This window comes from Mustela lutreola, chromosome 17, assembly GCF_030435805.1.
Source record: "Mustela lutreola isolate mMusLut2 chromosome 17, mMusLut2.pri, whole genome shotgun sequence".
NCBI lineage: Eukaryota > Metazoa > Chordata > Mammalia > Carnivora > Mustelidae > Mustela > Mustela lutreola.
This window is the reverse complement of record NC_081306.1, coordinates 41,358,441-41,378,163: the sequence shown is the minus strand read 5'-3', so window position 1 is coordinate 41,378,163 and position 19,723 is coordinate 41,358,441. Positions and strand designations below refer to the sequence as shown.

General features: G+C 52.5%; 1 protein-coding gene across 2 annotated transcripts in view; it reads right to left on the bottom strand.

Annotated features, from left to right (window-relative positions):
• The window catches only part of ZAN (zonadhesin), a 32,459-nt gene extending 17,476 nt beyond the window's left edge, over positions 1–14,983 (bottom strand). Inside the window, exons 1-16 of one of the 2 annotated variants that reach the window (XM_059154702.1) lie at positions 14,645–14,983; positions 14,369–14,456; positions 13,576–13,728; positions 12,021–12,185; positions 11,687–11,778; positions 11,420–11,498; positions 11,174–11,305; positions 10,411–10,679; positions 10,025–10,109; positions 6,885–9,542; positions 5,355–5,539; positions 2,475–2,616; positions 2,206–2,322; positions 1,318–1,442; positions 972–1,117; positions 384–524 (exon numbers count right to left, since the gene is read on the bottom strand). In XM_059154702.1, the coding sequence (XP_059010685.1) occupies positions 384–524; positions 972–1,117; positions 1,318–1,442; positions 2,206–2,322; positions 2,475–2,616; positions 5,355–5,539; positions 6,885–9,542; positions 10,025–10,109; positions 10,411–10,679; positions 11,174–11,305; positions 11,420–11,498; positions 11,687–11,778; positions 12,021–12,185; positions 13,576–13,728; positions 14,369–14,456; positions 14,645–14,899 (4,832 nt within the window). In that variant the 5' untranslated portion in view covers positions 14,900–14,983. The other variant, XM_059154701.1, reaches the window with a different exon arrangement.
• Between the last annotated feature and the right edge of the window lie 4,740 nt (positions 14,984–19,723).

Here is a 19,723-nt window from a genome sequence, read left to right as displayed (position 1 = left end):
AACGGACCCACCCCACGTGCCCTCAAGGCTCGCCTCCATCCCCGCCCAGGGCCCCAACCCCAGCAGTGTCGCAGCTCACAGCAGCCCCTAGCGGACGGCGTCGGAACCCCCGAGGCCGAAAGGAGGCTTGAGGCTAAGCCAGCCCGGGAGGCTGCCCTGTATCACCTGAGCGCAGCAGAGGTGGGAGCGAGCATGGTGGCAAGAAGCTCGTGAACTTGGCCGGAATGGGACAGGGAGAAGAATGACAGACACGGGGGCGGGGGCGGGGGGGGATGCAGGAGAGGAGAAAGAAGAAAAGGGGCGATGCGGGTCAGGGTGCGTGCTTCTCAGAAGGGCGAAGGAGCAGGAGAGCAGGCAGTGGGTGGGGGTGGGGATGTCCTCACTCCTTGTCCTTGTCCTCTGTCTGCCAGCTGTTGCCCAGCTCCTCCATGTCCTGCGCCGGGCTGCCATCTGGCTTCCGGTTGTCATTGCTACTGTCCCCGTCGTAGTTGCCACAGAAGCCACAGAGTTTCCTGGAGTAGGTGCTGGGGCCATGGGGAGGGGAGGCGGCGTTGACGGAGAGAAGGGGCTCCCATCGCCCAAGGGACCAGGGCAGAGAAGGGCAGAGCAGAGGCTTAACAGGTGCAGGCTGCGAGCCAGGGTGCGAACCAGCTGCCAAGTGCACAAGGACCTCCCGCCCCTCACCCTGGAGCCATCCATAATGCCCGCCTGGTCCCCTTCCGCTCACATCCCGTGGGCTCAGAGGCCACTCTTCCGAAAGGGCAGGCGACTCCTTCTAGCACATTCCCAAAGCATTGTATGTATAGCCTGCTATTATCACACTGTCTCCTCAGCCTAGGTGAGGTGTTTCCTACCCTCCCCCATTAAGAGCTAGTGCCCGGAAGGGAAGGGGAGTGGGGGGTGGGCGAAGGTCCTGGGAGAGGGAGGGAGAACAGAGCAGGAAGACGTGGCAGCAGCCTGTGCCCCCTCACCTGGGCACACTCAAATACAGCTGCTGGTCACCGTCCCATTTCACCAGCAAACCAAACACCGTCTGCAGCTCCACAAATCGCCCGCTTAAAGCCAAGAAGACGCCTTTCGAAGCTATGGCGGGGAGGGTGACTTGCCGACTCCCAACCTGGAAGGTGGGGGTCAAGGGAAGAGACACTCACACAGAGGGGGGCGGTCAAGGAGAAACCCCCGCAGACACCCGCGTCCGCGCTGGAAGGCACGACAGCCCTCCCTGGCAATCCTCGGTAACAGGAGGAATGCTCTGGAGGCTGTCTGTCCCTGGAGGCACCGGCAGGACTGAAGGGGAAAAAAAAAAAGGACACTCACCAGCACGCGCCTGCCCCCAAGCAGCGTGATGGTGACCTTGGGCAGCATCACGTAGATTTTGCTCAGGATGGACATGCTTTCTTGTCCTCGGCCCTCATTCTTCGCCACCACCCTGAAGAATGGCTCTGGGTGGGCAGCGGGATGGAGAGCACCCAGGGGTTCATTCAGCAAGCCTGCCTGCCTGCCTGCCTTACGATTTTATTTATCAGAGAGAGAGAGCTCGCATTGTGCCAGCACTAGTGGCGGGGGCAGGGGGCAGGTGGGCAGAGGGAGAGGGAGAAGCAGACCCCCAGCTGAGCAGGGAGCCCGATGCAGGACTTGATTCCAGAACCCTGGGATCACAACCCGAGCTGAAGGCAGACGCATAACAACGGAGCCACTCAGACGTCCTTCAACAAGCATTTCTGAGTGTCCCCTGAACCTGGCACTGCAGGGATGGAGGGGTCCCCCCAGACCCCGGGTCAGCAGTTTGAGAGGGGAGGCGGGACCCAGATGTGACTGTCGACCTGCTTCTAGAATCACCTGTAAACTCTCTTGAGACTTTGTCTCCCCTAAGGGACTGGGACACTCTCCAGGGCAAAGATTTTGTAAAGGGTTCTCTCCTCCCTCTATCGCCAATATTCTGGGCAGGTGCTAGCTAAACGCGGGCCCAGGAAACAGCTGATAAAGAGAAGTGTCTTACCGTGCGCTGTCCCCCCCCCAGTCTGATCCTGCAAAGGTCCTGCTTCAGGGGTGGACCTATCAAGCCTCACTCTGCAGAAGGTCTTGTTCCCATCTTGTGTCTCCTCGCTCTGCCCCCACTCCCAGCCCTTGCCTGCCACCCACTGTGCTCCCCTGCCCAGCTGTTCTGACCTTATACCCCTGGCCCAGGGACCTCTAGGGCCCTACCTGTCGAGTTGCCGCAGGGTTGGGCCAAGATGTAGGTGCATTTGCCCATGAAGCTGAAGTGTCTCCCGTCAAAGGTGATTTGGTGAGGGTCCCCGTACACAGTGCAGGTGGCAGTGCCTGCGGAGGGGAGCCAGTGGGCAGTGCATGAAAGGACGAACTAAGCCCTGAGGCCACCCTTGCCCACCCAGAGGCATGCCCCGGTTCCTCTGGCCAAGGGAGGGATTGGGACCCTGGCGTCCCACCCACTCTGACAGGTGGGAGGGTCTCACCATAGGGTTGGCATCCGTACTGGCCATTCTTCAGCTGACACACTGTGTGCGGCCCGCACTGGGAGAAGTTACACTCCATGCGTTTGCCAGGCCTGCAGCGGCAACGCTCTGTGCAGTTGGAGCTGAACCACTCTGCCCCAGGCTGGGAGCAAGGGATCCAGAGTCACAGCGCCATAGCTCCTGGGGCCCTCCCTCCTTCCCCACCACACCTGCAGACCTAACCTTGCTCATACTCTCCCTCATCCTATCCCCTACCAGATATTCCTGTCTACCACAGGACATTAACACATGCTGCTCTCTCACCCCGGAATGCTCTTCTGTTCCTTTCTACATTATTCTTATGCGACCAGCACACAGAGTTCAGTTCAAGGGCCACAGCTTTCTAGGGAAGACTCCTCAGAGCAACCCCCCCCCCCACTAGGTCAGCCTCACAGTTCTGGGTACCTTTCTTCCCCAGGACTTACTAGGATTGCACCTTCATGGTAATTTCTGTGACTAATTGCAAGCATTCTGTGAGGGACCATGTCTCTTTACTCACTATCATAACCTCAACACATAGCACAATGCTTGGCAGAAGCTCTCATTCTAGAAACACTTGCTGTATCAGAGTGACCCAAGACCCAGCATGTCCCCCAGGATCTGAGAGCATTAGGAGAGCAAGGACCATGCCCTATTCGTGGTGGTCCCAATTCCAGGAGGGTGGAACAGACTCCAGAAACATTCATTGGGGAGCACCTGGGTGGCTCAGTGGGTTAAAGCCTCTGCCTTCGGCTCAGGTCATGATCCCAGGGTCCTGGGATCGAGCCCTGCACTGGGCTCTCTGCTAAGCAGGGAGCCTGCTTCCCTTCCTCTCTCTCTGCCTGCCTCTCTGCCTACTTGTGATCTCTATCTGTCAAATAAATAAATAAAATCTTAAAAAAAAACATTCATTGGAGGCATAAATAAATCTTTATAAGACATACAAAGATGTCTCCTAGGGCAGGCAAGAGATGCTGAATGCTGACGGTTGTGATAGATCTTTCTGAGGCTGAAGCTTTATCCTAATCCTGACAAAGGGACACCCAGGAAGCTGGTTAAAGGGAAGTGGGGAAAAAAGTAGTCCCCAAAGAGACAAAAAGAACTCAGATGACAGATGGGAAGAACACCAGTTCTGAGAAAAGCCATGGGGCGGGAATGAATAACTTAATACGCTTTTAATAACTTACATATGATATTTATCATAATTAGCTAATAATAGTAACATTTAGTAAGTACTAGGTCTGCGTCAGGATCTAATTTCAACTTCACAACAATCTTATGAGGTAAGTAGAAATTATGGGCACATTTTGTAGACACGGAAGAGGAAAAGAATCTTGCCCGAGGTCACCCACCAAGTGAATGCTAGAGCCCAGGCTTAAAGGTCCAACTGGCTTGATTCTAGGGTGGCACCATCCCATAGAGTGGCCACCAGCCTCTTGTGGCTATCAAGCTCATGAAATGTGGGTCCAAACTGAGATATACCCAAAGTGTAAAAATACACACTAGATTTCAAAGAATTAGTATGGGGGGGGGAGGGATGTACGCAGTCTCATTAATAACTTCATTACATGTTGAAATGAGACTAGAAATTGAGTACATTATTGGAATTCATTTAACCTGTTTCCTTTTACTTTTTTTTTTTTCCTTTTTTTTTTTTTTTTCCTTTTACTTTTTAAAAATGTGGCTGTTGGGGTGCCTGGGTGGCTCAGTGGGTTAAAACCTCTGCCTTCGGCTCAGGTCATGATCCCGGGGTCCTGGGATCGAGCCCCACATCGGGCTCTCTGCTCAGCATGGAGCCTGCTTCTCCCCGTCTCTCTCTGCCTATTTGTGATCTCTGTCTGTCAAATAAATAAATACAATCTTTAAAAAAAAAATGTGGCTGTCAGGAAACCTAAAATAATGGGTGAGGCTTGCATGCGATCCCTTTTGGACAATGGCCTAAAGCCTGCACTCCTTTACAGCCTTGGCTTGTGTCAAATCTTCTCGGAGGGGTGGGCAGTGTGGAGGGGCTATCCATTCGGGGAGACAGTAACTCCTGTGTTTTATTCTTTTTCTTTTTTTATTAAAGGATTTTATTTATTTATTTGACAGAGATCACAAGTAGGCAGAAGCAGGCGGCGGCAGGGGGCGGGAGTGGGGGGAGCAGGCTCCCTGCTGAGCAGAGAGCCTGATGCAGGGCTGGATCCCAGGACCCCAAGATCATGACCTGAGCCGAAGGCAGAGGCTTTAACCCACTGAGCCACCTGTTTTTTTCTTTTTAAAATAATTTATTTATTTGACAGGAAGAAGCACAGGGAGAGAGGGAACACAAGCAGGGGGAATGAGAGAGGGAGAAGCAGGCTTCCCGCTGAGCAGGGAGCCCGATGCGGGTCTTGATCCCAGGACACTGAGATCATGTCCTGAGCAGAAGGCAGATGCTTAACCACTGAGCTAGCTACCCAGGCGCCCCCACTCCTGTGTTTTGACAGGATTTGCAAGTCCCATTGGAAGAAAATTCTGGAACGCTGTGTTCTGCCCTGAACATGCCCGAAGCTCTACTCAGCATTCAGGGCTCTTTGCGTATGCCGGGACCCCCAGCTTTCCTCAAGGAGGAGATGAGGAAGGCCTTGGAGCACCTGGCTGGCCCAGTGGGTACTAGCTGCGCCAAAGTGGGTATGTAGCCGATATTTACCGCACGAACAGAGAGGACGATGAAAAGCCACATTTGGAAAGAATCACTCCACCGTTGTGTAATTCTACCAGCTTGTGAGCTGGCCCCTTGGGACAGTCCCATGGATCCAAAGTCATCTCCCCTTGGGAGCAGATGGAACTAGAACCCACTTGGCATCTCCCTTAGGGGCTCTGGCATCCCGGTGGTCTTACCTTATAGTAATTGTTGTTGTAGAAGCAATTGCAGGAAGAGGCGTTGATGCAGCGGGACTCATGAAACAAGAAGCCAGAACTGCAGACACAGCCGGGTTTGCAAAGGGGCCCACAGATGGGCTTGGGTCTCTCGCAGGATGCTGGGCAGGCGCAGGGCTCGTAGTGGGCATTTGGCGGACACCTTGCTATGGGGAGAACAGCCTGTGTCAGTCCTTCACTCCACTGCTTTTCTCAAGGAGATGTCCTGTCTCCTCTCTTCCCACCCTCAAGTTCTCTAAGACGGAGGTCCCTATGATTCAGCCATAAAAAGGAGGGGCGATCTGACATGTGGATGAACTTGACATTCTAGCGCACAGATGAACCTTTAAAATACGGTGTCGAGTGCGAGGAGCTAGTCACAAAGGACCACGTATTACATCATTCTATGTGGGTGCAATGTCCAAAATGGACAGAGACCGAACGTAGATTAGGGGTTGCCAGGAGATGGGGCACGGTGGGGGTTGGGGAGAATGTGGAGTGAGCGCTAATGGGTAGGGGGTTTCTTTGGGGCTGATAAAAATGTTCTGGATTGAAGGGCACCTGGGTGGCTCAGTGGGTTAAACCTCTGTCTTTGGCTCGGGTCATGATCTCAGGGTCCTAGGATCGAGCCTCGTATCAGGCTCTCTGTTTAGCAGGGAGCCTGCTCCCCCCACCACCAAACTCTCTCTGCCTGCCTCTCCGCCTTCTTGTGATCTCTGTCTGTCCAATAAATAAATAAAATCTTAAAAAAATATATTTTAAAAAATGTCCTGGATTGGGACACCTGGGTGGCTCAGTTTGTTAAGCGGCTGCCTTCGGCTCAGGTCATGATCCCAGCATCCTGGGATCGAGTCCCACATCGGGCTCCTTGCTTGGCAGGGAGCCTGCTTCTCCCTCTGCCTCTGCCTGCCACTCTGTCTGCCTGTGCTTGCTCTCGCTTCTCTCTCTATGACAAATAAATAAATAAAATCTTAAAAAAAAAAATGTCCTGGATTTAGAAACTGATGTTTGCACAATCTTGTGGATATACTAAAACCACTCAATTGGGGGTGCCTGGGTGGCTCAGTGGGTTAAGCCTCTGCCTTTGGCTCCAGGGTCCTGGGATCGAGCCCCACATTGGGCTCTTTGCTCCGCTGGGGGCCTGCTTCCTCCTCTCTCTCTCTCTGCCTCTCTGCCTACTTCTGATCTCTGTCTGTCAAATAAATAAATAAAATCTTAAAAAAAAAAACCACTCAATTGTACACTTTAGAAGAATGAACTATATGGTAGATGAATTATATCCTTATTAAAAAAAAATGTTATAAGCCTAGTGTTTGGCTCCCAATGACCTCCACCCCCACCTCCTGCTTCCCTCTTGGTCACAGTGGTCCTTATTTTTTCTAAAGCTACCGTGTTCCATTCATCTCTCCTCTAGGACTGTACTTTTCCATTAGAGGCATCCATTTATCTAAGTCTCTTTCCTACTCACGGTATCTTACTTTCTGCTGTTTGTCCAGTGTTCACATCACATACCTGGAGTATGTCCAGGGGTTGTAGAGGTCATGGAGGTACTTGGGGTAGTCGTAGGAGGCATCACCAAGACTGTTGGCCTAATTGGTACAAGTGTTGGTCTGGGCTGGGGTGTCGTAGGAGTTGTGGGCTTTTTAGTGGGGACAGTAGATTTTTCAGTGGGGATGGTGGTCTTTTTAGTGGAGGCAGTGGGCTTTTCTGTAGGGACAGTGGATGCTTCTGTGGGGATGGTAGGTTTTTCAGTGGGGATGGTGGTCTTTTTAGTGGGGGCAGTGGGCTTTTCTGTAGGGACGGTGGGTTTTTCTGTGGGGATGGTAGTCTTTTCAGTGGGGATGGTGGGTTTTTCTGTGGTCTTTTTAGTGGGGGCAGTGGGCTTTTCTGTGGGGATGGTAGTCTTTTCACTGGGGATGGTGGGTTTTTCTGTGGGGATGGTAGTCTTTTCAGTGGGGATGGTGGGTTTTTCTGTGGGGATGGTAGTCTTTTCAGTGGGGATAGTAGTCTTTTTAGTGGGGGCAGTGGGCTTTTCTGTAGGGACAGTGGGTTTTTCTGTGGGGATGGTAGTCTTTTCAGTGCGGACAGTGGGCTTTTCTGTGGGGATGGTAGTCTTTTCAGTGGGGACAGTGGGATTTTCTGTGGGGATGGTAGTCTTTTCAGTGGGGATAGTAGTCTTTTTAGTCAGGGGAATAGGCTTTTCTGTAGGGACAGTGGGATTTTCTGTGGGGATGGTAGTCTTTTCAGTGGGGACAGTGGGTTTTTCTGTGGGGATGGTAGTCTTTTCAGTGGGGACAGTGGGTTTTTCTGTGGGAATGGTGGTCTTTTTAGTGGATACAGTGGGTGTTTCTGTGGGGATGGTGGGCTTTTCAGTGGGGATGATAGGTTTTTCTGTGGGGTTGGTGATATTTTCAGTAGGGACAGTGGGTTTTTCTGTGGGGATGGTAGGCCTTTTAGTGGGGACAGAAGAGTTTTCTGTGGGCATAGTGGTCTTCTCAGTAGGGATGGTAGGCTCTAAAGTGGGGATGGTGCATGTTCCTGTGGACTCGGTGGTCTCTTCAGTGGGGATGGTACATGTTTCTGTGGACTCGGTGGTCTCTTCAGTGGGGATAGTGGGTCTTTCTGCAGGGATGGTAGTTTTTTCTATAGGGACGATGGGCTTTTCTGTGGGCATGGTGGTCTCTTTAGTGAGGACAGTGGGTTTTTCTGTGGGGATTGTGGTCTTTTTAGTGGGGGCAGTGGGCTTTTCTGTGGGAACAGTGGTCTCTTCAGTGGAGATAGTGGGTTTTTCTGTGGGGATGGTAGTTTTTTCTGTGGACCTTTTAGTGGGGATGGTGGGTCTTGTTGTTGGGACAGTAAGTTTTTCTGTAGGGATGGTGGGTTCTTCAGTAAGGATGGTAGGTTTAGCTGTGGAGACAGTGAGTTTTTCTGTAGGGACAGTGGACCTTTCAGTGGGGATGGTGAGTTTTGCTGTGAGGATAGTGGGTTTTTCTGTAGACATGATGAGTTTTTCTGTGGGCATGGTGGGTTTTTCTGTGGGAATAGTGGTCTCTTCGGTAGTGATGGTAGGTTTTTCTGTGGGGACTGTAGGTCTTTCTGTGGTAACAGTAGTCCCTTCCACAGGGACCATGGGCTTTTCAGTGTGGACAACAGGCTTTTCTGTGGGCATGGTGGGTTTTTCTGTGGGAATAGTGGTCTCTTCGGTAGCGATGGTGGGTTTTTCCGTGGGGACTGTAGGTCTTTCTGTGGTAACAGTAGTCCCTTCCATGGGGACCATGGGCTTTTCAGTGTGGACAATAGGCTTTTCTGTGGGCATGGTGGGTTTTTCTATGGGGATGGTTGTGTGGATGGTGGTCCCCGCAGTGTGGACTGTGGGTTTTTCTGCAGGGATAGTAGGTTCTTCTGTGGGGATGGTGGTCCTTTCAGTGGATATGGTGGTCCTTTCAGTGGAGATGGTGGTCCTTTCAGTGTGGACAGTGGGCTTTTCTGTGGAGACAGTGGGCTCTTCAGGAGGGGCTGTGGACTCCTCAATGGGGACAGTGGACTCCTCTGTGGAGATAGTGGGCTCTTCAAGGCTTAGAGAATTCTCTTCAATGGGGACATCAGACTCTTCAGTAGAGATAGTGGATTCTTCAGTGGGAATGGTAGACTCTCCAGTGAAGACAGTGGACTCTCCGGGAGGGACAGTGGTCTCCTCAGAAGGGACAATGGGTTTTTCAGTAGGAATAGTGGGCTCTTCTGTGGGGATGGTGGGCTTTTGAGTGGGGATGGTGAGTTTTTCTGTGGGAAAGGTGGATTGTTCTGGGGGAAAGGTAGATCTTTCTGGGGAGACAGTGGACATTTCTGAGGGCACCATGGGATTTTTTGTGGAGATAGTGGCTATTTCACTGAGGACAGTGGGTTTTTCTGTGGGGGCCATGGTATTTTCTGTGGGGACAGTGGCTATTTCATTGGGCACAGTGTGTTTTTCTGGGGGGGGCATGGGTCTTTCTGTGGGGACAGTGGCTATTTCACTGGGGCTAGTGTAATTTTCTAGGGAGTGCATGGGTTTTTCTGTGGTGGCCACAGTTTTCTCTGTGGGAGTCATAGGTTTTCCTGTGGAGACAGGAATTTCAGAAGGGCCAGGGGAGGGAACTGGAGATTTGGAAGGAAGCTCTGTTGGCACTGTTCCTGCAAAGAAAAACAAACAAACAAACAAACAAACAAACAGGCCCTGGAGTTTAGTCAAAATCATACTGTCACCTTCTTCAGTCGCTTCGAGGGGGCAGCTCAAAGAGTAACTCACACCTCTCCCACTTACAACGCCAATCTTCACTCACTTAACAAACTCTCAACAAACACTCCTCCCAATATATGTCAGACATTGTGCCAGATATAGGAAACACAACATGAACAGGATGTCAGTCCTCCCTTCAAGATTGCCCATCCACTAGATAAGGGGTTGCGGATCCAGCCACAGAAATTCACCGCATGAAAGCCACATTTACTCAAGCAAGCATCCCTGGTAAGACCGGGAAGGTCGAGGTGGGCAGAACATGGAACACAAAGCTGTGTGAAAACTCAAGCATGAGAGAGAACTTGATTTTCACCAGTTCCAGAGACGGTCATCTCAGATCAGGGCCCCCCTTTTGGGGCCCTGGATTTCGTCTTACCTCGACAAGTCTCATGATTGATCAAGATAAAATCCACAGCAACAACAAAGGCAGTGTTGGTACCCCTGATGGCCTCTAAGATCAGCTGAAGGTAATGAGGGACAGACAAGACAGAAATGCAGATGAATCCCCGGTAGCTCAGGGACTCTCCTGGTCAGTCTGTCCTCTGCCACAAGGCCACCTTGTTCTAGTCTCAACAATCCAACGCTGCCCCCACTCCATTTCAGGAACCAAGTGTCCCTCTCGGGGACACCAAGTTCACCTCTGCTCTGCTCCCTTTCCAGGGGTCCCTCTTCTCAGCCCCGATTATACCCAGGCATTATGGCCCCCAACACCATGTTCCCCACAGATGCTGACGGCGGGGGTGCGCCCTCTCCGTCTCTCACCTGCATGGGCTGTTGATGCCCCAAAGGGATGGTGACAGAGGTGTTCAGCCAGTCAGGACTCTGAGACCCAACACGTTGCCAGATAGTAGATGGGGAACTGCCCGCAGGGCTCTCCAGCAGGAGATTGAGCTTAGCGCCCTCTCCGAGGCCATACATGTGGTAGGCAAACTCCACACAGATGGCACCCGGGGCACAGAAGGGCCGGCTCACCAGTCTGGAAGACTGGCCCGCCTCAGAGAACTTGTCAGCCTCTATGTAAATATAGCGACCTTCTGGGCAAAAAAGAAGACAGTCAGAAGAAGGACAAGATGACAAACCGCCACAGGAACAGCCCAGCATGGTTTTCTCTCACAACTCCCCACACTGTAGCAGGTTTCCCACCCCTCACCCCCTGCTGGTTTTGGACTTCTAACTGAAGAAGGCAGGAGCCCAAAGAAAAGGAAAACCAAATCATGGGCTGCACCAGTAAATGTCTTGACTGAAAATGAGATTGTGGATTTTGAAGCCTTGGGCTCTGCGAAGTGAGATGCCTGCGTTTTCTGGGGAGTTCAGTGACCCCACAGCTATGAAAGTTTTCAACTCACTCTACTTCTGTCCTCTCGCCACAGCTCGGGCACCAGGGCAGCTTCCCAGGAAACACCTGCTGGCTGGTCTTCACCATCTCCAATATCTTCTTCCATCAATCACACCAGTCAACCCCCACCCTGCCCCAGCTGGGAGAAGATTCAGTAATTTGTTGGCTTGAGGGATCCTCAATCCTCACCTCCAGAAGCACCTGTACCCTGGATGTGCATAGTTTTATTTGCACGGGTCCAGTGTCCGCCATCCCCTGATGCCTGGGCCCAGTCACAGAAGGGATGGGCATCATCTTCGAAGTCACACTGAGGAAAGCTCTCTAGGAGTCAAATAGGAGATGCGAGCAACGTGGACCATGCTTTCTATTCCCCCCTGACCCTCCCTGCCCTCCCCCTTTCTGAGCGATCTGGTCCTTCCGGGGCCTGGTTCTCACCCCCACAAGGAGCAGTGCTGATCGCATCCACTGCCACAGCTGGCTCTGGGGTCTCTCCAAACACACCCACCAGGGTAAACTGAACAGACAGAGAAAGGGGGCTGGGAGTGAAAAACCAGCCCAATTGCCCCAGCCCTCCCACCCATCTAATTTTATTATATTCAGGAACCTAGGCACCCTGCTCCCAGTGCCCAAACCCTCAATCCGTTTCAGATATCAGAGGTGCCTACCATGTGCAAGGGATCCTGACCTCTCACTCCTCTGTACCTGAATTTGTCCCTGGGCTGTGTAATTGACAGAAACAGGCTGCCAGTTGGGTCCAGGTTGTCCTGAGAAGAGAGTGTGTTTCCGGATGCTGCCTGCAATGAAAGGGGAATACTTGGGAGCGTATTCCTCTCTCCCAAATGGGAGCAGGTCCTTCTCTCTCCCTCTCCTGGCACTTGTATCTGTTTTTTTCCAGAAGCCTGAGTCCACTCCATGGAGTAACCTTGCATATATCCTAGATTTCCCTAGACCCTAAGGGATGCCCCATAATTTCCTGTCAACCTAACCCTCACAGATGAGCCTCAGGTCCTGGGAAGCCAGCGACTGCCAGGCTCACCCAAGACGGAAGCAGAGACAGTGAGGGCTGCACCAGGTGACTGTCCACGGAGGATATAGTGGAAGGACAGGCTTAGACAGCCAGAGGAATGGCTCCGCGGGCTCAGGAGGACAGATTTCTGCCTCGGTTTTGCATTCTTGGGATCCAGGAGCATGTAGAAGCCACCTACAAAGGAAAGGGCCGGTAAGGTGAGGTGGCTGAAATTGAGGGAGTCGGGCACAGCGACAGGACTCTGGGACTGCAGGGGTCCTGGGCCTGGAAAGCCCCAACAGCTGCCTAGGATCAGCCAGCGCTGAGGGGGACCCACATCTGGCCACGGCCTTCGAGCCTTCCAGAAATGCTTGGCAAGAATTGATAAGGACGCAGGCACTGCCGTAAGAAACGCAGCATCCTCTCAGTAGAAGCAGGCAGGACCCTGGACTTTGGATTCGGAAGCTTTCGGAGCCCGCTGAGTCCTGCCCTCTTCCTTTTCCCAACCCATTGGACCGCCTAGCAGCTCAGGCAGCCAATCAGCTTGGAGATCGCTCCGTGACGCAACTGGTAGCCGGAGGAGGGGCCTAAGGCTGCGCAGGCGTGCTCGTCCCTGACTCCCACTCAGTGCCGTCAGGTGAGCGCGCTCGCACCCTGCCGGGAAAGGCGGGCTCCGGGAAGGGCGGAAAGGGGTGGAGCGGAGGGAGTGGGGTAAGTGGGAGAAAAGGAAGGAAAGATGGAAAAGTAGGAAGCAAGAGGGAACAAGCGAGAGAGAAAATTAAAACAACAGCCAGCGTTTACTGACGCCGCAGGGCTCGGCCTGGGGTGCTAATACTCACGCGGCGGGGCTGGGGTGGGGGGCGGTGCCCCGCCCTACTCTCCGGGGCGTCTGAGTGAAGGGGAGGGGTGGCTCTCCAGGTCTTTCTAGAAGGTTGACCTCGGGGGCGCCTGAGTGGCTCCGTGGGATAAGCCTCTGCCTTCGGCTCAGGTCATGATCCCAGGGCGCTAGGATCGAACCCCACATCGGGCTCTCTGCTCAGCGGGGCACATGCTGCCCTCCCCACCCCTTCCTGACTCTCTGCCTACTTGTGCTCTCTCTCTCTCACACACACAAATAAATAGATAAATCTTCAAAAAAAAAAAAAAAAAAAGCCGATCTCGGGCAGCGGGGAAAGAGCCCAGGAAGGAGAGAAAGTCGTTGGAGTGGGCCAGAGGGCGTATGGGCGGTGGGGGGAGACGGAGGAGAAGAGGAAAGAACAGGAAAACGAAGGGAGGATTGTGGATGGAGAAATGCGAAGGGACACAGAACAAAGAGGTGGGAATTTAGGGAAAAAAATTAGGGAACGTGGGTTAGGGTTAGGGTTAGTTTGTGGGATGGAAGCGGGGGTTGGGAGGGGAAGCTGAGTGTGTGTAGTTTGCTTTCTGCTGAGTCTTCTGCGGACCGAGGTTTGAGGTCGCTGGGGTTCACCTCGCCCCGTCCTGGGGCAGTTATTACTGCGCGGTTAGTCAGGCAAACATCGCAAGCTTCTGCAGAGGTCACTAGAAGCCCAGAAAGGCCAAGGGCGGAAGCATGGCCGTTACTCACTACCAGGGCTAGAGAAATCATCCTCGGGCCCCACGTTGGGCACCCCGGAAGGCCCCTTCTTCTGGACCCACTTGGCCCCAGAGGCTGTTGGGATCCAGCTCCAGCCACAGAGATCGTTTGGAATGTCGAAGCTGCACGTCTGCATCATGCAGACTGAGGGGAAGAAGAGGGAGAAGGGAGGGTTTAGCTTTTTCTAGGAGGAGGCAGCTCCAAAAAGGACGCCGCAGCCTGGGGTCAGAATTCCGAGTGTTGGTCTGTGGCCTGCTGTCCACCGGTGGGGGGGCTTAATTCCTGGGACAGATTGCTTAAACTGCCTGTTTCTTCATTTGTAACTGGGAACGGCAGTACCCGCCTGTCATAGATTAGATGGTGAGTGAGGAGCCGCTAGCATAATGCTGTCCTCGGTGAGTGTTAGTTCCTTGCACTCAGCTTCTGGGATTTACCTTCCCTTGAATTTGCTCCCCTGGAGTCTCTAATGTCAACTGAGAGGGTTGGTTGTGGGTGAAACTGTGATAATAGCTAGGGTGACCAGACATCCAGCTGGGGCCGGGAACGGAGGATTTCCCCGAGATGCCAGACTTTCAGGGCAAAAAAGGGGGCAGCCTAGGGCAAACTGGAATGGTTGGTCACCCGAGAAAAGGTATCACTACAACCCTATTAAAAGAGAACCTCTCTTTCGGCGTGGCTGCTTCAGGATTCAGAGGTGTGAGATGTGGAGGCAGAGGGAAGCAAGGAGCCCCAACTGGGCAGGTGGTGGAGGCAGAGAGGAAGAGGAAGAGGGACTGGGGCTTACCGCGATTACAGGAGCCCCGATGGATAGAGATGGCATCCAGAGAGATGTCCAGGTAAGCCGTGCTGCCCCTCACTCCTTCAAACATCACCTGTGGGAGACAGGAGGGGACCACTCACCCTGTAAGCTCCTTTGCCTCGGGCTCCCAGTTTTCCTGCCTGAATTCAGATGGCCCAGCCCCGTGCCCCCTCCTTGCTTCAGCCCCTCCTGCCCAACCCCCCCCCCCACACACACACCCAGATTCCCCCCTGGGGCTCAAGCCTCTGCCCTTGGCCTCACCTGGCTGGGGAGGACAAGCCCCATAGGCACGGTGACAGCAGTGGGCATCCAGGAGGGGCTCTGGGTGTTAATGTGCTTCCACAGCACGCTGGGGTGCTTTTCCTTGCTGTCCCTGAGCAGTAGCAGTCTGAGCTGGGCGCCCCACGACAGCCCGAACATGTGGTAGGCGAAGTGCACGCAGAGGGGGCCTTGCTCCCATATGGGGGGGCTGCGTAGACGGGCCACCCCGCCCCGGTGGAAGGTGCTTGATTCCATGTGCAGGTAGTGGCCCTCTGGGGAAGGCAGAGCCCAGGATGGCGAGGGGGCCCTGCCGCCCCCGTCCAGAGTCCAGGCGCCCACTTCCAGCTGCCTCCCTTCTCCCTGTGCCCAGGTCTGCCCAAGCCCACCTCCCAGGTGTCTCCCTAAAGCTTAGGCTTCCTCACCTCCATTGGGGTACCCCCCGGGGGGACCAGTGGTGCCGGTCGGGGAGGGCCCACTGGCTCGAATCCAGTCCCCGTCATCCGTGGACGCTTGGGTCCAGTCACAGAGGGGTTTGGAGTTATCCTCAAAGTCACACTGGGTGAGAACGGCTGGGAAGAAAGGGCTGCTCTGAGGCCAGGACGGGGGGAGAGGGCCAAACTGGGGGCTGGCGGTTAGCCGGGTTTCTAAGCGTAGAGAAGGCAGCCACTAGGAGATTTGGGGTCCAGAGCAGAGTTTCTTAAAAGAGAATCTGAGAAGTAAGAATCTCTTAGGAGAGATTCATGGCAGGGGTCAGGGCAGAATGACTTCTGGGACAGGGGTGGCAAGCTGAGGGGCCAGGGGCTTTGTCTAGGCGCATACATTTTGCTGTTATTCGAACGAGACTGTTCCACGTAGGGCTTGGCCTCTACTCCTCCGTGTTTCCTCCACCCTCTGACATTCACTACATGTCTGTGCCATCACTCAGCCCCGAGGGCACTGGAGGTGGCCGTCTTAGGGAAGGAGAGAGATCTGAGCTGTGCTGGTTTCCAACTTACAGTTATCCCTCGAGTTGCGAGCAACTGCCTTCCAGTCCGGAGGCTTCTCTTTCCTTGGGGTTGATTTGGAAAAAGAGAGAAGGCGGGGTGGAAGGAATATTTGTCATTATCAAGAATCATAAGCGTCGATGATCGCGAGCTTTCTGAGCGGTCATTCTTGGAAGACGTTTCCTTTCGTGTTCGCCATATCATACCAAAGTGTGCGCAGTGAACGTATATTTACTTGTCGTCTTTAAGGTTTTCAAAAGGCCATCCAGCCTCCTTACGTTAAATTCTCATCTGTCGGGGCACACCTGGGTGGCTCAGTGGGTTAAGCCTCTGCCTTCGACTCAGGTCATGATCCCAGGGTCCTGGAATTGAGCCCCACATCGGGCTCTCTGCTTGGTGGGGAGCCTGCTTCCCCCCTTCTCTCTCTCTCTGCCTCCTTGTGATCTCTCTCTCGGTCAAATAAATAGATAAAATATTTTTTTAAAAAATTCTCATCTGGGGCGCCTGGGTGGCTCAGAGGGTTAAGCCTCTGCCTTTGGCTCAGGTCATGGTCCCAGGGTCCTGGGATCGAGTCCTGCATCGGGCTCTCCGCTCAGTGGGGAGCCTGCTTTTCTCTTTCTCTCTCTCTCTCTCTCTCTTTGCCTGCTGCTCTGCCTACTTGAGATCTCTCTCTGTCAAATAAATAAATAAAATCTTAAAAAAATTTTTTTTTTCATCTATCTCCTAAGAAAAAAGAAAAAGCGTCTCCCCTCCGAGCTCCTCCTACCCCCACAGGGCCCCTCAGCGCCTCTGTGCCCGAGGTGGCCTGTGTGGTAGAGGCTTGCTTTCTGGAGCGGTCCTTAAGTGTTTGAACCTGGGGAAGCTCCTTCCTTCAGACCCAAAGTGGGGACTTTGTGAGTCCCCTGCTGCCGCGTGGGTGGCAAGTGGTCCTACCTCAGCCATAGGCCACTGAACATATAGATGAGTTACAGAGGGCTGGCCCTTCTGAACCCTGCAAACTCCCTGAACCTCACAGAGAGGCCGGCTGTCCCTCCCCAGGTGGCGTGGGCCAAACGAAACAGCCCTCCCCTTTACTCATTCAAGTTCTATTTGCTCATATCGTCCCCAGACAAGCTTCAGGACACCAAGCCATCCATCAGGTCTCACTGCCTCTACCTGAAGTCTCCTGTCTGCTGAATTTGCCCATTTTCTGAGAGCCCCACCCCTCTTTCCTGTCTGTTTCCCCAGCTCTGTGCCCCCTCCCTCTCTCTCAAGTCCGGGCTCTGTCTTGTACCCGCTGAGCTGCTCACACCCCTCAGTTCCAAGTTCTCGGGCGGCAGGTTTCCCGCCACCATCCCAGTTCATCATCCTCTTCCTCCCCAGGGCTGTGCCCTTCGTGGTTACCCTGCTTATGCCCTCCAGCTTTGCCCCTCGCCCTCCCTCAGAGCCACCTCTGATCACTCCCGGAGCCCAGCTTACCGGACAGGGGCAGGCAGGTGGCCCCGGCCCCAGGCGGCCCCCGCCAGCAGCACCAGAGTCCAGACTGGAGGAGCCATGTGGGACCTCAGAGGCGGCTCTCAGGGGAGAGGGGAAGGCACAATAAGCCCAGGCCACTTTATCCACCTCTGACCCTCCTCGCTTGACAACCTTTGGAGAATGCCATGAAAACCAGACAGAGAACACGGGAGCCCTCTGGGAGATGGAAACTATACGGGTGGAAATGTAATCTCCAACAAAGAGAAATGAAGTGAGAGCAGGAGAGAAGGAAAGCAAGAAAGACAAGAGAAAGAGACTCAGAGAACCAGTCTGGGAAGTCTAACATCCAAACAAAATGGTTCAAAACAGAAGGAACCAAGGAGAAGAAATGCCTTAAGAGAAACCACACAGGAAGATTTCCCTGGACTGAGATACCGTCTCTTGATTAGAAGGGGTCTCGTTTGATGAATGCAAGGACACCCATGGAAGGCACGTCATGAGATTCGAGAGTAGCAGGGGGGAAGAGAAGACCCTAACCACTTTCAGATAGAAAAAAGCAAGTCACATACTTTCTAAGGATCGGGAATCAGCATGGCGTCAGGCTTTTCAATAGCAACCTGGGTTCTAAATGGCCGTGGAACATTGTCTGCAGAATTCCAACGGAAAATCATTTCAAACCTAAAATTCTATAGCTGGCAACGGTGGCATAAACGACTGGCCAGTCAAATAAGGTGGGACTGGAAATGCTTAATGGCAAAGAATTGAAAAAGACAAGTCCCACAGAAGACATGCCACCAGTCGGTGAACACTGGAAAGAGGTTCTGCTTCACTAGTACAAAGGAAAATGCTAGTCAAAACTACAACTGTCGGGCGCCTGGGTGGCTCAGTGGGTTGGGCCACTGCCTTCGGCTCAGGTCATGATCTCAGGGTCCTGGGATTGAGTCCCGCATCGGGCTCTCTGCTCAGCAGGGAGCCTGCTTCCTCCTCTCTCTCTGCCTGCCTCTCTGCCTACTTGTGTTCTGTCAAATAAATAAAAAAAAAAAAAAAAAAAAAAACTACAACTGTCACAGTAACCACTGTTTAAGTGACTGAAAGCATTGCCTGTTGGCCAGGATGTAGGTAGACACACTCAAATACACTGGTGCTAAGACTGAAGGTTGAGGAAGACTTCCCAGAAAGTAATGTGACAGGGACTCTTAAACTTTCCAGCGTGGGGGCGCCTGGGTGGCTCAGTGGGTTAGAGCCTCAGCCTTCGGCTCAGGTTGTGATCCCAGAGTCCTGGGATCAGGCCCCGAATCGGGCTCTACGCTCGGCGGGGAGCCCGCTTCCTCCTCTCTCTCTCTGCCTGCCTCTCTGCCTACTTGTGATCTCTGTCAAATAAATAAATAAAATCTTAAAAACAAAAACAAAAACAAAAACCTTTCTAGCATGCATGGTTTCAACCCGCCTTATTTTTCTAGGAATCTATGCACAGAACTCCATGTGAATTTGCCTACAGCCTGGCACATGGGCACACCTTAAAGATGATCATTGGCGTATGGGTTATAATAGGGGGGAAAAAAAATCAAGATTACCTAAGTGTTTACCAGCATATAGACAGTTGGATCACACTCAAGGAATATTTTTTCATATGAAGGAATATTATGGAGGTATTAAAAAGAATGGCACCTTTCAAAAATTAAAAATAGACTTATGATAGGGTCCAGCAATTCCACTTCTGGGTGTATAGACCCAAAATAATTAAAAGCAAAGACTTAAAAAAAAAAAAAAGACTAAAAAAAAAAAAAGCAAAGACTTGAAGAGAGGCAGTATTTGCCATAATCAAAAGGTGAGAGCAATCCAAGAGTCAAACAAAATAAGGTGTGTTTGTACAGTGAGATATCATTCCACCTTTGAAGTGAGGAAATTCTCACACATGCCACACCATGGAGGAGACGATGCTAAGTAAAGCAAGCCCGACCCAGAAGGACAAATATCACAGGATTCCGCTTATCCGAGTTACCTGCAGCAGTCAAACTCCCAGAGACAGGAAGTAGAATGGCCATTGCGGAGAATGGGGAGTTAGTGCTTAACTGGGACAGAATTTCCATTGGGAAAGATGATAAGGTTCCATGGATGGCCAGCGGTGATGGTTTCCCAATGTGAATGTACTTAATGACACTGAATGTGCACTTAGAAATGGTTAAGAAGAGGGATGCCTGGCTGGCTCAGTGGGAAGAGCACGGGACTCTTGATCTTGGGATCGAGAGTTTGAGCCCCATGTTGGGTGTAGAGATGACTTAAATAAATAAGAAAATTTTTAAAAAAAGATTTTAAAATGGTTAAGAATGGGGCCCCTGGGTGGCTCAGTCATTAAGCATCTGCCTTTGGCTCAGGTCATGATTCCAGGGTCCTTGGGATCGAACCCCACATCGGGCACCCTGCTCGGCGGGAAGCCTGCTTCTCCCTCTCCCACTCTTCCTGTTTGTGTTCCCTTTCTTGCTGTGTCTCTTGCAAATAAATAAAATCTTCAAAAAAAAAAAAAAAAGGAAAAAAATGGTGAAGAAGGTAAATTTTATGTTCTGAGTCTGTTTCCACAATTAAAAATTATTTCATGGGGTACCAGGGTTGTTTGTATTTCCTCTCTTGCTGTCTGTCTGTC